The sequence below is a fragment of the Ctenopharyngodon idella genome, chromosome 9 (genome assembly GCF_019924925.1).
Source record: "Ctenopharyngodon idella isolate HZGC_01 chromosome 9, HZGC01, whole genome shotgun sequence".
Classification (NCBI taxonomy): domain Eukaryota; kingdom Metazoa; phylum Chordata; class Actinopteri; order Cypriniformes; family Xenocyprididae; genus Ctenopharyngodon; species Ctenopharyngodon idella.
Window position 1 is genome coordinate 11,675,168 of NC_067228.1, and position 15,069 is coordinate 11,690,236.

A 15,069-nucleotide genomic window follows, 5' to 3' on the forward strand; every position below is an offset into this window, starting at 1 on the left:
TGTGTGTAGATTGTTTTTGGGGAAGATCCATAATGCTAAAATCCACATGACTGCATCTATTTTGTAACGTTTCTAATTTTTCTGCACTTCTTCACTTGTGTAATTTTCATCTCTTAGAAAAGAGAAAATAGTATGTATATATAGGCTATATATATATATATATATATATATATAATAAGCACAACTCATCTGATTTTTTTTTTTTTTTTCAGCTGAATGATCTTGAGACATTCAACAACACTGATAAAGTAATGATATAAAATATCATAAGTGGTTGCCATGCAAGTTCTTTTAAAGAAAGAATATAGGCAATCCTTTAAATCTGCATACTGTACATAAAGGATTTTAGAAAAGTTTTAGGCTATATAGTGTTTGGAATGTGTTTGCATATAATGACATAAGTTTACTACTTCAACTGTTTGCGACAGGAATACTTCATTTATTGCCTGATTAATATCTCATATAGGAAAAAATTACCTCCAATGCATATCTGTGACATTTGACACTTTTTGGTGCAGTCAGATCTAATAGGACAGGACTGAGGTTAGCAGCACTGACCACATTACTCTAAGAAGTTATTTACGTCCATAAACTGGGGTACATTGCAATGAAATATTACAACACAAAATCCAGAGGAAATTCTTCTTTGGACAGCTTCTACAAAGTTATAAGTGCTCATTTGGTAGTACATAGGAACAGATGTTTTCCCTGCTTTAGGTTTTTTATGATGCCTAAAATGTTCTGAGGTGCTTTTAAATAGGGGAGAATAGAATGCATCATCATTAATACACGTCGCTCACTCAGTTCAGTGGTACATATTGTGAATATTAGTGAAGTGCAAAATATCTCCCTTCAGTTCATATCCCATTAATTCTCCCAGTGGACTTTTAGAAGGAATCCTGATAGGAGAAGGAATGCATGCAGATGAAATGGCTTCTGAAATCACATGACTGTGCAGGTTTTTGTCTTGGTCTTGTGTAGGCGTGACACCGAGTCCAACTCAGGTCTGTTAGATACGTGTGACGTCCTCTTGGTGGCTCTGCTGGACTTCATGCGCTTCACATTCTTGTTGCTTTTACTGATGCAGGCCAATGTGGCTATGTGAAAAATGTCCCTCACACTGTTCTCAGACTGCTGCGCTGAGCACTCGATGTAAGGGGCCGAGATCTGCTTGGCCATGTTTGAACCCTAAAAGACACAAAAAGTCAGAAATTACACAGTCAGTTAATGGACAGTTAAATACTTAACTAAAATAATTTCTGATCATCTAATTCAGGGGTCTTTAACAGACCTAGGGGGTCTGTGGTGGTACTGCAGGCGGTCTGCCAATTAAAGGAACACTCCACTTTTTTTGAGAATAGGCTTATTTTCCAGTTCCCCTAGAGTTAAACAGTTGAGTTTTACCGTTTTCAAATATATTCAGCCGATCTCCGGGTCTGGCGGTACCACTTTTAGCATAGCTTAGCATAGTTCATTGAATCCGATTAGACCATTAGCATCTCGCTTAAAACTGACCAAAGAGTTTCAATATTTTTCCTATTTAAAACTTGACTCTTCTGTAGTTACATCGTGAGATGTTAGCGAGATGCTAACAGTCTAATCAGATTCAATGAAGTATGCTAAGCTATGCTAAAAGTGGTACCGCCAGACCCGGAGATCGGCTGAATGGATTCGAAAATGGTAAAACTCAACTGTTTAACTCTAGGGGAGTTGGAAAATGAGCCTATTTTCAAAAAAAGTGGAGTGTTCCTTTAATGTTAGATTTAATGTGCATGTATGAAAAAACATGCATTTTAAAAATTTAATATAAAGCTCATTTCAAAGCTAAAGTTTAGGCAAATATTTCATTGTCCTGTCCACATTAAAATGTATCAAGTAAAGTTAAAGTGTAATGTGTGCCTCAATAATGATTATTTTAATGGTTTTGCAAGCAACATTAAGCATCATAAGTCTGTAAATACATTAATATGGAACTGTATGCATGTTATTATAGCCCAGGCTAAAAATGCAACACTATCCACCATCAGAGGGGTCTTTGGTTGAAGATACCTAATCTAATGGCATTATTTTGTAGTACAAGCTTCTAAAAGTTGTATGTTACATCTGTTCTTTTTGATTATAGCTATAAAATGATTTAAAAAAAAACTCACCTGGTCATACGATGAAGGAATGTCATTGGACAGCTGCACAAATGTGGCCAGATCTGCACGTAAGTCTGACTTGCATCCAACCAAAAGTACTTTAGTATTGGGACAGAACTCCTCAATTTCCCCCTTCCACTAAAGGATTTAAAAACATGGTGTTACACTGATGACACACATAATATATATAATACACATAATATTTTACATTATATATATATATATATCATTTACTAAAACTATTAAAAGAGGTTTTTTATAATAAAACATAATCAAAATAAATATTAAATGAAAAACTTAAAAATTAGAAATGTTGGCAACTAACTTAAATAAAATAAGTTGAAGTTGAAGTACTAGAAGTACTAAAACTGAAATAAAAAATAAATGAATACATTGATACGACTGTCTAGGGCTAGCCGTAACATAAATGAATGTGTGCTCACTCGAAAATAAATTTTTAACAAAGGTAAATTTATTAACAATATATAATGAAAATCATAAACAAAGGGATTAAATTCAGGAGTGGACCAGGCCAAAATAACAAACAAAAACAACTAATTTAAGTACCCTCTAAATTCCCTAAAAAATAAAAAAAAAACATAAAAAGAAAATTACAAAGCAACTTCCGTAACTCCCTTAACCCAAAACACAGAATAAAGATATATGCAAAAAGAAACGGCGTCACACTCCCTACTTCCCTGAAAGTATACAAATAATATTTACATAATGTAACTGAAAGCAAAAGCAATACTGAAAATTATAACTCGAACTGCTCGAAATACTAATAAAAGCACACAAAAATTACTAAAATTAAAATAAAAAATTGAATATATATATATATATATATATGAAATATTACAAAATGTATTAATTATTTTAACATTTATTGTAATATGATTAATATAAATATTATCATAATATCTGTAAAACTACAAAAACTAAGAAAACAAAACCTAAAATTCCTTTGAAAGACAAGAATATAATATTATTAATTTTAAGTAATCTTCTAGCTGTCTAATATTGGATTTAGCTGTGAGTGTAAGATTTCAAGAGTGTAATTGGCCCCACAAATTCCTTTCTACATTGTTTATATGACATCCAGCTATTCTATACCATGTTTGTTATCTCAGGACCCCTAAAAATCTGTGATTGCATGATAGCTCTTCATGACTCCATGACATGACCAATTATTAAAACACTTTAGTTTTAAGTATCATGCCACCTTCTAGTCAGTGGAGGACCCCAACATGGGTGACATGGTAAAGCGTAATGTTCTCTAGTAGTTCACCTCGAATCACCCAATGACATCAGTGTAGAGTTGCACAGACCACCTCGCTTAGAGAGACTATAGTCAGTGACACCATTGGAGACCGAAGCGGCCCAAAACGTGTGGCTAATTCTTGCTCTCTCAAAACCTCTTGTCTCAAAATGACATCAGAGGTTACAAGGCATTCTGTGACACAAAGGCTCTATGATTCTGAGACCCAACGTAAACAAGCTCTTATTGGTTGTCGTTCTCCCCCTCATGTGATAGTCAAAGGATCAAAGTCCTCCCACACATTCCCTCTCTCATTCATTGGACTCTTCTCTCAGATGTCTGGACTTTTGTTCTCATCGTCACAAAGACAGGGCTTGTGAAAATATCCCAACCACAATTCAGGAGAGCTACAACAGTTTATAAACATTCAGCATTGATAAACAAATGTCTTTAAATCAGCTTACCTTCCTTAGCACATTCTCCAGAGTCTCTGGTCGACCGATATCAAAACAGATGAGAACTGCATCAGCGTCCGGATAAGAGAGGGGGCGCACGTTGTCATAGTATGGAGACCCTGCAAATAGACACAAAAACACTGTATTAATAAATAATTACTTAATATAAATGAATAAATAATAATCTGAACAATAACCTGACAGTGCAATGGAAAAACTGATAAGTTAAACAATGAACACAGCATGTTAGCATGGTACATTTATGCAGCTGAATTTGTTTTAAGATGGAATATTGCTATTAGATTTATTCCATATGTACACTTGAACTGAACTCATCTGAACCGCAATGAAATGTTATTTATATTGACAATCTTTCACAGAGTTCAACAGTATACAAATCAGTGTTATTTTAGCATTATTTATATACTATTATAGTATTTGTTATTTTGAATTAGCTTGTAGTTTTAGTAATGTTGTGATGTTTTGTCACTTTTATTAGTTAAATCATTAGTTAAAATATATTTATTTAGCTTTAATTTATTTTTATTTCAGTTTTAGTTTTAGAAATGTTCAGTTAATTGACAAAAACAACATTTCTAAATTTTGTTTTAATTTTTTAAGTTTAAGTGTTGTTGTTTTTTTTTTTTTTGATAAAAGCTTCTGGCAGACTTGGCGACACAATGCAGTGTGCCAGAAACCATGCACATCTGTCCTGTAAAAACATCAGTGAGATTGAGAGAAGCATTCTTTCTTTTCTTTTAGAAATATTACTTTATAGCATGTGATTTGTATAAAACAACATCCCCATAAACTACATAGACTATATAACTACTGTCATTAAACAGTAAAAAAGTCGATAATTCAATTCAAATAATTAAAATTCAAAAGTGAATCATTATCTATCCATTTATTTATTCAGTATCACTGTGAGTAAAATCTTCTTAGGACATTCTGAACTTGGACGGATACTTGATTGTTTTCTATGGGGTCCCTGTGCAAGTCACTGTCCCTCTACATAGGAAGACAGCACATGTACCCATGATTCAAGCCCAGCAAATTAGGTTACAGTGCTATTCTGGGAGGTGAGTGTTGAATATGCTCTAGAAAGTTTGTAGGGCTTGAAATGAGTTCAAACCTCAGATCATTAGCCATCATTACTGAAATATTTAAAGGTCTCATTTTGAAATGTCTGTGACTGTCCATGGTGAGCAGCTTCATGGGTTGCTCATAAAAACATAGATGAGGAAGGAAAAGATGATAACTGTCAGTTCAAATTTGACAAATACATAACTGTTTAAAGAAAGCATTATCATGCAAACAATCTTTTGCTATATGAAAAATCGTGCCATGATAATACCACATGTGAAGTTTATTTTGAGAATAGTATTACCTAACATTAACAACATTCATCTGAGTCATTCTAGAAGTGTGGGAGACAAGAGTGAGAACATCATAGGCAATCTGTGGTGGACTGGTTTAGTTTACAAGCTTCCAGTGAAAACCAAACACAGTTTTACAGCTTGATTCCATTGAAAAACCTTTTCAAGTTCCACAACACTTTTTATTCTTCATTGCTTCAGAAAACCATGGCTCTTAATATGCTGACAGTGCAACACGAAGAGCTTATTAAACTGAACTGTATAGATAACCCAAGATACCCGTAAAGATTGTTTTAGACAAGAAAAACCTGAACCAAAGCCGCAACCAAAATCTAAAAGTATACGTTAATAAAATATAAAACTGGTCCACTTTTCTTCTTCAACCTCATCATCACCATATTCAAGATTTATATTTATGAATTTTGTCATAAGTGATGAATCATGTCAGTCTGACAAGAATATCTGTGGTCCTCAACCAGTCTCCAGTCCACCAAAAATATGAGGTTCATGGGGACATGACCTTTAGAAAACTACATCACATATCCCACAAAGCCTAAAACCTCAAAAATGGCATTACAGCTTCTATGAAGACCAATAAATATGTGCATGTGTATGGATTCACATGATGTAGGCTTGGATAAAAACAACATCAAATTAGCTACATCAGAGCTTTTTCTCCTCTTACCTGAAGTATCCCAAAGACTGAGCTCAACTCTCAAAGTGTCCACCTCAAAACTGGCTGTGTAGTTCTCAAACACTGTAGGAACATAGTTCTGCGAGAGAAAGATCCAAAGTTTGATGTTTAACTAAACAAAATGACTAACTCACGGCTAAAACGCTACATCACTTTTGCACCAATAACACAAATGACATTAAAAAACAAATTAATATTCTTATTTAGAGGCGACTTTTCTCTACAAACCTCTGGAAATGAGTCTTTGGCAAAAACATTTAATAAAGACGTCTTCCCACACTGAGTGTCCCCGACCACAACTATTTTACATTTCATATCGTGATGGTGATCCATCATGGACTAACTGAACCTCATCTTCATTCACTGTCGCTGAACATCAACCCGGTGACCTCGAGACTGCAGTCTGTCCATGATGTTACAGTAAGAGAGAAAGATTCCAGGACTCAAATTACTTTCGGTGCTCCTCAGGTTGTGATAAAGATGAGTTATTTGTAACGCTAAATCTCTGTAAAAGGCGAGAGGCGCATCCTCTGGGTGCTGCGCTGAGAAATAAACCGCTTCGACCGTCTCGCTTTGGAGTCTGTGAAACATCCACATACTTGTGTGATGAGCGCAGCGCGAGACCGCCCCTCGCAGCAGCTCACATTCCAGCGCGCGAGGGCGCGCCGCGCGTTCCAACCCTCGAAAGATACAAATGCTGCTAAAGAAACAGGATTTTCTGCAGAGCTATGTCAAAAGCCCGAAGAAACACAGATGTAGTCACATCCGAGAACTGTGATGTGATCAGTTAGTCATATTAATTTGTCATATTAACAGTCTGTTAATATGAAACTGTTTAACTTAAAACTGTTTTCACTTACACTGCCGTCTGTTATGTTCACAAAGTGAACATAAAGTAAAAAACAGTAGGCTAATATTGTGAACTATTATCTATAATATCTTTTAATTCAAATCTAATGTATTCCTGTCAGAATCTGAATTTTATGCAGCCATCCAGATCAGTCACATCCTTTAGAAATCATTCTAAAATGCTGATTTGCTGCTCAAGAAACATTTATTATTATTATCAATATTGAAAACAGTTGTGCTGCTTAATATTTTAGTGGAAACTGTGATAGGCCTACATTTTATTCAGGATTCTTTGATGAAGAGAAAGTTCAAAAGAACAGCTGCACCAAAGGTGAAATCAGGCAGGAGAAGAAAGTCCAACATTCTTACTTCAGCAATACAATACAATTTAAAAAAAAAAAAAAAAAGGTAACACAAATGTAATCTTTAACTCATTTAAGTCATTTTTGCTTACTAGTATGGTTGAATTGGATCATTGAAGGTCAGCAGGCAGCAGCAAAGACATTGCTTACTGTAATAAAGTGAGATTAAATACATAATGTTTGGATTATTTAACATTTTAATTATTGCAGGTTTCCTTTGTGCAAGTGAGATGAGTAAGCATGCTCATATTTAGTCTAGAACTATAATAGCCATCATGTTCACACAGCACTCACAGCGCTTCTGCACTTACTCTTGATTTCTCTCAACATGGAGGTAGGAGTGCTGTCAGTCAATAAATGGGAAAACAAAGTAACTTGTTTGAAAGCTTATTTGAAAAAGTAACTCAGGTATTTTGTTGTACAAACCCAATTCCAAAAAAGTTGGGGCGCTGTACAAATTGTGAATAAAAAAGAAATGCAATAATTTACAAATCTCATAAACTTATATTTTATTCACAATAGAATATAGATAACATATCAAATGTTGAAAGCGAGACATTTTGAAATGTCATGCCAAATATTGGCTCATTTTGGATTTCATGAGAGCTACACATTCCAAAAAAGTTGGGACAGGTAGCAATAAGAGGCCGGAAAAGTTAAATGTACATATAAGGAACAGCAGGAGGACCAATTTGCAACTTATTAGGTCAATTGGCAACATGATTGGGTATAAAAAGAGCCTCTCAGAGTGGCAGTGTCTCTCAGAAGTCAAGATGGGCAGAGGATCACCAATTCCCCCAATGCTGCGGCGAAAAATAGTGGAGCAATATCAGAAAGGAGTTTCTCAGAGAAAAATTGCAAAGAGTTTGAAGTCATCATCATCTACAGTGCATAATATCATCCAAAGATTCAGAGAATCTGGAACAATCTCTGTGCGTAAGGGTCAAGGCCGGAAAACCATACTGGATGCCCGTGATCTTCGGGCCTTAGACGGCACTGCATCACATACAGGAATGCTACTGTAATGGAAATCACAACATGGGCTCAGGAATACTTCCAGAAAACATTGTCAGTGAACACAATCCACCGTGCCATTCGCCGTTGCCGGCTAAAACTCTATAGGTCAAAAAAGAAGCCATATCTAAACATGATCCAGAAGCACAGGCGTTTTCTCTGGGCCAAGGCACATTTAAAATGGACTGTGGCAAAGTGGAAAACTGTTCTGTGGTCAGACGAATCAAAATTTGAAGTTCTTTTTGGAAAACTGGGATGCCATGTCATCCGGACTAAAGAGGACAAGGACAACCCAAGTTGCTATCAGCGCTCAGTTCAGAAGCCTGCATCTCTGATGGTATTGGGTTGCATGAGTACGTGTGGCATGGGCAGCTTACACATCTGGAAAGGCACCATCAATGCTGAAAGGTATATCCAAGTTCTAGAACAACATATGCTCCCATCCAGATGTCGTCTCTTTCAGGGAAGACCTTGCATTTTCTAACATGACAATGCCAGACCACATACTGCATCAATAACAACATCATGGCTGCATAGAAGAAGGATCCGGGTACTGAAATGGCCAGCCTGCAGTCCAGATCTTTCACCCATAGAAAACATTTGGTGCATCATAAAGAGAAATATGTGACAAAGAAGACCTAAGACAGTTGAGCAACTAGAAGCCTGTATTAGACAAGAATGGGACAACATTCCTATTCCTAAACTTGAGAAACTTGTCTCCTCAGTCCCCAGACGTTTGCAGACTGTTATAAAAAGAAGAGGGAATGCCACACAGTGGTAAACATGGCCTTGTCCCAACTTTTTTGAGATGTGTTGATGCCATGAAATTTAAAATCAACTTATTTTTCCCTTAAAATGATACATTTTCTCAGTTTAAACATTTGATATGTCATCTATGTTGTATTCTGAATAAAGTATTGAAATTTGAAACTTCCACATCATTGCATTCCTTTTTTATTCACAATTTGTACAGTGTCCCAACTTTTTTGGAATCGGGTTTGTAAATTAAGAAGTAATGCTTTACATTACTCCTTACTTGAAAAAAGTAATCTGATTACGTAACTCACATTACTTGTAATGCGTTATCTGCAACACCGATCACTTTTGAATGCATCGCAATTTCTTAAAAAATAAAAAAAACATACTGGCCACAAACTTTCGAATGGTAATGCGATTTATAGTCCTTAGATCGTTTATTTTTTACAGATAAGGCTTCTTCTTTGCCTATTTATCTAAATAACTTTCTAAATTAAAATGTTATAATAATTCATTATGACTCAAAAAAAAAAAAAAAAAATCAGTAAATGTCTTCATTTTAAGTGCACTGCTCAAAAAAATGAAAGGAACACTTTTTAATCAGAGAACAGCATCAAGTCAGTTAAACTCCTGGGAAATTGATCTGGTCAGTTAAATAGCAGAGGGGGTTGTTAATCAGTTTCAGCTGCTTTGGTGTTAATGAAATTAGTGCACTAGATGGGCAACAATGAGACAACCCCCAAAACAGGAATGGTTTTACAGGTGGAGGCCACTGACATTTCTTTCCCTACTCATCTTTTCTGACTGTTTTTCACTAGTTTTGCATTTGGCTAGAGTCAGTGTCACTACTGGTAGCATGAGGCGATACCTGGACTCTACAGAGGTTGCACAGGCAGTCCAACTCCTCCAGGATGGCACATCAATACGTGCCATTGCCAGAAGGTTTGCTGTGTCTCCCAGCACAGTCTCAAGAGCATGGAAGAGATTCCAGGAGACAGAAAGTTACTCTAGGAGAGCTGGACAGGGCCATAGAAGGTCCTTAACCTATCAGCAGGACCGGTATCTGCTCCTTTGTGCAAGGAGGAACAGGATGAGCACTGCCAGAGCCCTACAAAATAACCTCCAGCAGGCCCCTGGTGTAAATGTCTCTGACCAAACAATCAGATTTCATGAGGGTGGCCTGAGGGCCCGAAGTCCTCTAGTGGGCCCTGTGCTCACTGCCCGGCACCGTGGAGCTCAATTGGCATTTGCCACTGAACACCAGCATTGGCAGGTCCGCCACTAGTGCCCTGTGCTTTTCACAGATGAAAGCAGGTTCACCCTGAGCACATGTGACAGACATGAAAGGGTCTGGAGAAGCTGTGGAGAACGTCATGCTGCCTGTAACATCGTTCAGCATGACCGGTTTGGTGATGGGTCAGTGATGGTCTGGGAGGCATATCCATGTAGGGACGCACAAACTTCTACAGGCTAGACAATGGCACCCTGACTGCCATTAGGTATCGGGATGAAATCCTTGGACCCATTGTCAGACCCTACGCTGGTGCAGTGGGTCCTGGGTTCCTCCTGGTGCAGGACAATGCCCGGCCTCATGTAGCGAGAGTATGCAGGCAGTTCCTGGAGGATGAAGGAATTGATACCACTGAATGGCCCCCACGCTCGCCTGACCTAAATCCAATAGAACACCTCTGGGACATCATGTTTCGGTACATCCGATGCCTCCAGGTTGCACCTCAGACTGACCAGGAGCTCAGTGATGCCCTGGTCCGGATCTAGGAGGAAATACAGACACCATCCGTCGTCTCATTAGAAGCATGCCCCGACGTTGTCAGGCATGCATACAAGCACGTGGGGGCCATACAAACTACTGAGCACCATTTTGAGTTGCTGCAATGAAATTTCAGCAAAATGTATATTAATATTCTAACATTTACACTATACTGTTCAAAGATTGGGGTCAGTAAGAATTTTTCTTTTAAAGGAATTAATACTTTTATTCAGCAAGTACTCTAATTAAATTGATTAAAAAGGAACAGTAAAGACTTACATTGTTACAAAAAATACTCTTATTCAAATAAATGCTGTTCTTCCTGAACTTTCAATTAAAGAATTCTGAAAAAAAAAAAATGTATCACTGTTTCTACAACATTAATGTTTTCAACATTGATAATAAGAAATGTCGCACCAAATAAGCATATTAGAATGATTTCTGAGCAATCATGTGACACTGAAGACTGGAGTAATAGTTGCTGAAATTCAGCTTTTCAAAAACAGGAATAAATAAATATAGTTTAATTAAAATTTTATTAAAACAGTAATATCCTATACTGAACCTAAACTAATCTTGACAAACTATATATCATTTGAAAGCTTACAATCTCTAGTTTTCATATGATTTTCAAAATAAATTATAGAGGAGAAGTAATTTATCAGTTTGCAACAAGAATATTTTTATACTCATAAGGCATGTTCAGACCTTTAATTTGAAATAGCGATGAACATGAAAAATCATGAAAGATTGGTTGAAACCTGTTTGTTTTCATGCCAAAAGTTCAAAAGATAACACCCATTCAATTTTTTTTCAGAAAAAAAGGTCTGAAAATGTTTTTAATAGAAAAAAATAAATGTATGATTGTGGCGGCAAGCTATAACCCACATATATGTTGTTTTTATGTGTTTATTAGATGGTTGAATTCATATCAAATTCACCATGAGGTCAATATACAATATATTTTTAAAGAAAAAACAGCCATGAAGGGACTTTTCCACCTTATAGGGCGGGCTGGCTTTTGATGAAATGTGAAAAGAATGTTTTGTGGTTGGTTTGTCCTCTTTTCTCAACAGTTTCGCAATATTGCTGGCTCCAAACGCCTGTATCTTAACACAAAAATCACATGAATCATTTTGCTTTTCGTCTGTGTATGGTGCAAAACATGATCAGTAATGCCCTGGTCCAGATCTGGGAGGAAATACCCCAGGACACTGTCCGTCGCCTCATTAGGAGCATGCCCCGACGTTGTCAGGCATGCATACAAGCACGTGGGGGCCATACAAACTACTGAGTACCATTTCAAGTTGCTGCAATGAAAATTCAGCAAAATGGACTAGCCTGCTGCATCATCTTTTCACTTTGATTTTCGCTGTGTCTTTGAATTCAGTCCTCTGTAGGTTAATAATTTTCATTTCCATCAAATGATGTAGCATCCTTTCGTTCCTAACACATTACCCAGTCCATATCAGTATAGATATCCAGCATGATATTTTTCCCCATTGAGATCTGATGTGTTTTCAATGTGTTCCTTTAATTTTTTTGAGCAGTGTATAACCAAATTATAGGATAATGTCAGGTAAAACTGGCCTAGTTCATAATGGCGATTTCGCACTCAATTGACCCATTTTGAAACCACTTACTTTGTCTTCTGATTTTTGTTACATACTTCCTACATAAAATGATAAAAGAGACCTGACTTAACAGAAATGCGAGTACGCACTTTAATACTGTTCTAAATTATTTAACAAAATATGCCCAATTTTGTCTGAATTTACCCTAGCCTACCAAGATATAGTCCCTGAGAAAACAAATATCCTTGAAAACGTGATTCAGAGGGTGCAAGATAGAATAATTATCATAAGGAGGAATTTTAGTCAGTCCTTTTAAAACAACTACCTTAAAAAGCAGCAGATATGGTAAATCGCAGTCATATGTTTGTTTTGTTTTCATGTGGATTTTATGTCAAATATGGATAATCAGAAAAGCCTCAGTCCAGCTATAACAGTATTGCAACAATGAACTAAGTTGAAAATGGGTTGAATGTCCCATGATCTTATGTTCTTATATGATGAATCTGTCATTTGTCCCAAAGAGCACTCACCATGAGGTCAATATACAAGATATTTTAAGAGAAAGCAGCCATGAAGGGACTTTTCAACCTTATAGGGAGGGCTAGCTTTTGATGAAATGTGAAAAGAATGTCTTGTGGTTGGTTTGTCCTCTTTTCTCAACAGTTTCGCAATATTGCTGGCTCCAAACGTCTGTATCTTAACACAAAAATCACATGAATCATATGTTTTGCTTTACGCTCTGTGTATGGTGCAAAACATGATCATTATAAACAGTAATAATGATGAATGAATAACAGATTAAATCTTATGTTTTATCATTATTATTTTTATATACTGAAAATAATAGTGAACACCCTCCTGTTTTTCTGTGTCAGCAGCAGTTTAAGAGCACAACCCAGAGCAGGAATGTTCTCAGGTTGGAGGACAGCCAGAACAAGAAGCTGCTCCATGACTGAATGAATACCACATCCTCACAGTCAACCAACAAGAACTGTCTCCATCCTGGATCATTTACAAATCATGATAGAAATGCTTTTAAGAATACTGATCACATATGTAAACACTTATGTGATGCTTATTTTCCCTGCTAAAAAATTCAGCATTGCTGATCACCAGCATAAGGTATGTTTTGCGTGCTGGGACCAGCATGGGATGCTGTTTGGTGGTTTGCTGGTCACCAGGGGAAACAGGAGTGCTGATGGACCAGCTCAGTTTTGCAGTCCAGCCCTGCTCTAACCAGCCAGCCTGGACCAATATGGAATGCTGGTTTGTACTGGATTTTTCAGCAGGGTTTCCACTTCAACTTGAGAATTGACTAAACTTCTTTGTCTTCAGATAGCAAACTGTAATAAGCACAATATTTATTTTGATTTTATTGAATGCAGCTCTGATTATTTTACTGTAACAGAACTAGCGTGTTCCCAGGTGATGCTCTAAGAGTATCTGTATTCATGTCTCTCTCTCTCTGTTTGTGTCATTTCCTTTTCTGTCCCTAGAAACCCTATTGGCTTCAGCTGGTGCTGACTGAGCAGAAATACCACATGTGCTGTACACAGAACTCAACAATTTGAGAGGTAGTGGTCACTCGATGTGTGTGGAAACACATGGATCTGATAACACAATTTTTCGAAAATGTTATTCGCAACCCTTGCTGGACCACCAGAATAAAGAATAACAAACTGTGTGAGTCTGTGGAATGTGAAAGTTAAACATCAGACATGGGCCTCTTCTGTTACAAGGCAGCTCCTCACCTGATAAAAACGCTTTTTGATTTTAGACTGAACCGTAAAGAGGGAGATGGAGGCAATTTGCCAGAAATCTGCTGTTCCCACAACAGAGACATGAAACAAACTAAAATAACTACATTATATTAAGTGCAAGGACAGTCTAGAAGGACGGGGTGTATATTTAGATTTCATGAGAGCTTATGAGTGATTGAAAGTTTGTGGCAAACCCAGGGTCATCGTGTATGTTTTTCTTTTTTTTCGTTTTACAGTGCACCAGTTGCTGTCCCGGATTTGTGCTACAGGCAAGATAAAACATTACCAAAGAAAAAATATAAACACTTCCAATACTAAACAACAATAGTTTATATAAGTGTAAAATGCATTAGGCGTGGTACATACTTTTTCGATTAGCATGCAAGGAGACTCAAATATCATACAATTATCAAAGACTATAGGTAAGCAATAAGGTACGAGAGGCTGTGCTGTATCGTGAATAAGTCACGGCTGAAGGGCGTTGTTAGGCACAATGCGTGACTTATTCACGATACAGCACTAGCCTCGAGTACCTTATTGCTTTTATAAAACGGTTACCACACTGTATCAATGCAACTTTCATGAAGTAAAATCACTAAAAGCCTTCCTTCCGCCGGAAAAAATAGTCCCTGACTGTGAACAGCAACAGAAATTACATTTTTCCACCATTAGATGGTGGCAAAGACTGTCTTTATGAGTGTGTCAGTCAGTAGCGAATACTTTTATATTTAAAAAAAAAAAGACTGAATTGTTGTGAACACGGAACAAGACGCAACTGACAAATGCTTTGACTAGTGCTGTCAGTCACGGGAAAACCCCTTAACTGTTAAAAGGACAAGATAATACATCAGACATTTAAACATTTTTTTTTATTATGAACATAGGACTGACCTGAAGGAAATGCTAAATCTGAATGCAGGTAATAAACTCGCTCACTCGATCTCTTTCTCACAATACTCTTCTACATAGTACAGTTAGCTTCAATGAACAATATAAATTGAGATCAAACAGTTTACGTTGCTATGAGTGGTTGCTAAGGGTGTTGTGTAGTGATACACA

General features: G+C 36.8%; 1 protein-coding gene and 1 long non-coding RNA gene across 2 annotated transcripts; one reads left to right on the forward strand and one right to left on the reverse strand.

Moving 5' to 3' along the window:
• Positions 1–416: 416 nt before the first annotated feature.
• rnd3b (Rho family GTPase 3b) lies at positions 417–6,531 on the reverse strand. Its single transcript, XM_051904955.1, has 5 exons — positions 6,156–6,531; positions 5,919–6,006; positions 3,864–3,973; positions 2,151–2,279; positions 417–1,188 (listed from the first exon to the last, which is right to left on the reverse strand). Exons 1-5 carry the CDS (start codon positions 6,261–6,263, stop codon positions 943–945), a joined length of 681 nt encoding a protein of 226 aa, XP_051760915.1. The 5' UTR covers positions 6,264–6,531; the 3' UTR covers positions 417–942.
• A 5,302-nt stretch (positions 6,532–11,833) lies between these two features.
• On the forward strand, positions 11,834–13,932 carry LOC127518784 (uncharacterized). The gene is made up of 3 exons (XR_007931659.1): positions 11,834–12,072; positions 13,129–13,516; positions 13,747–13,932. It is a non-coding gene; the product is annotated as an uncharacterized LOC127518784 (long non-coding RNA).
• Positions 13,933–15,069: the final 1,137 nt, after the last annotated feature.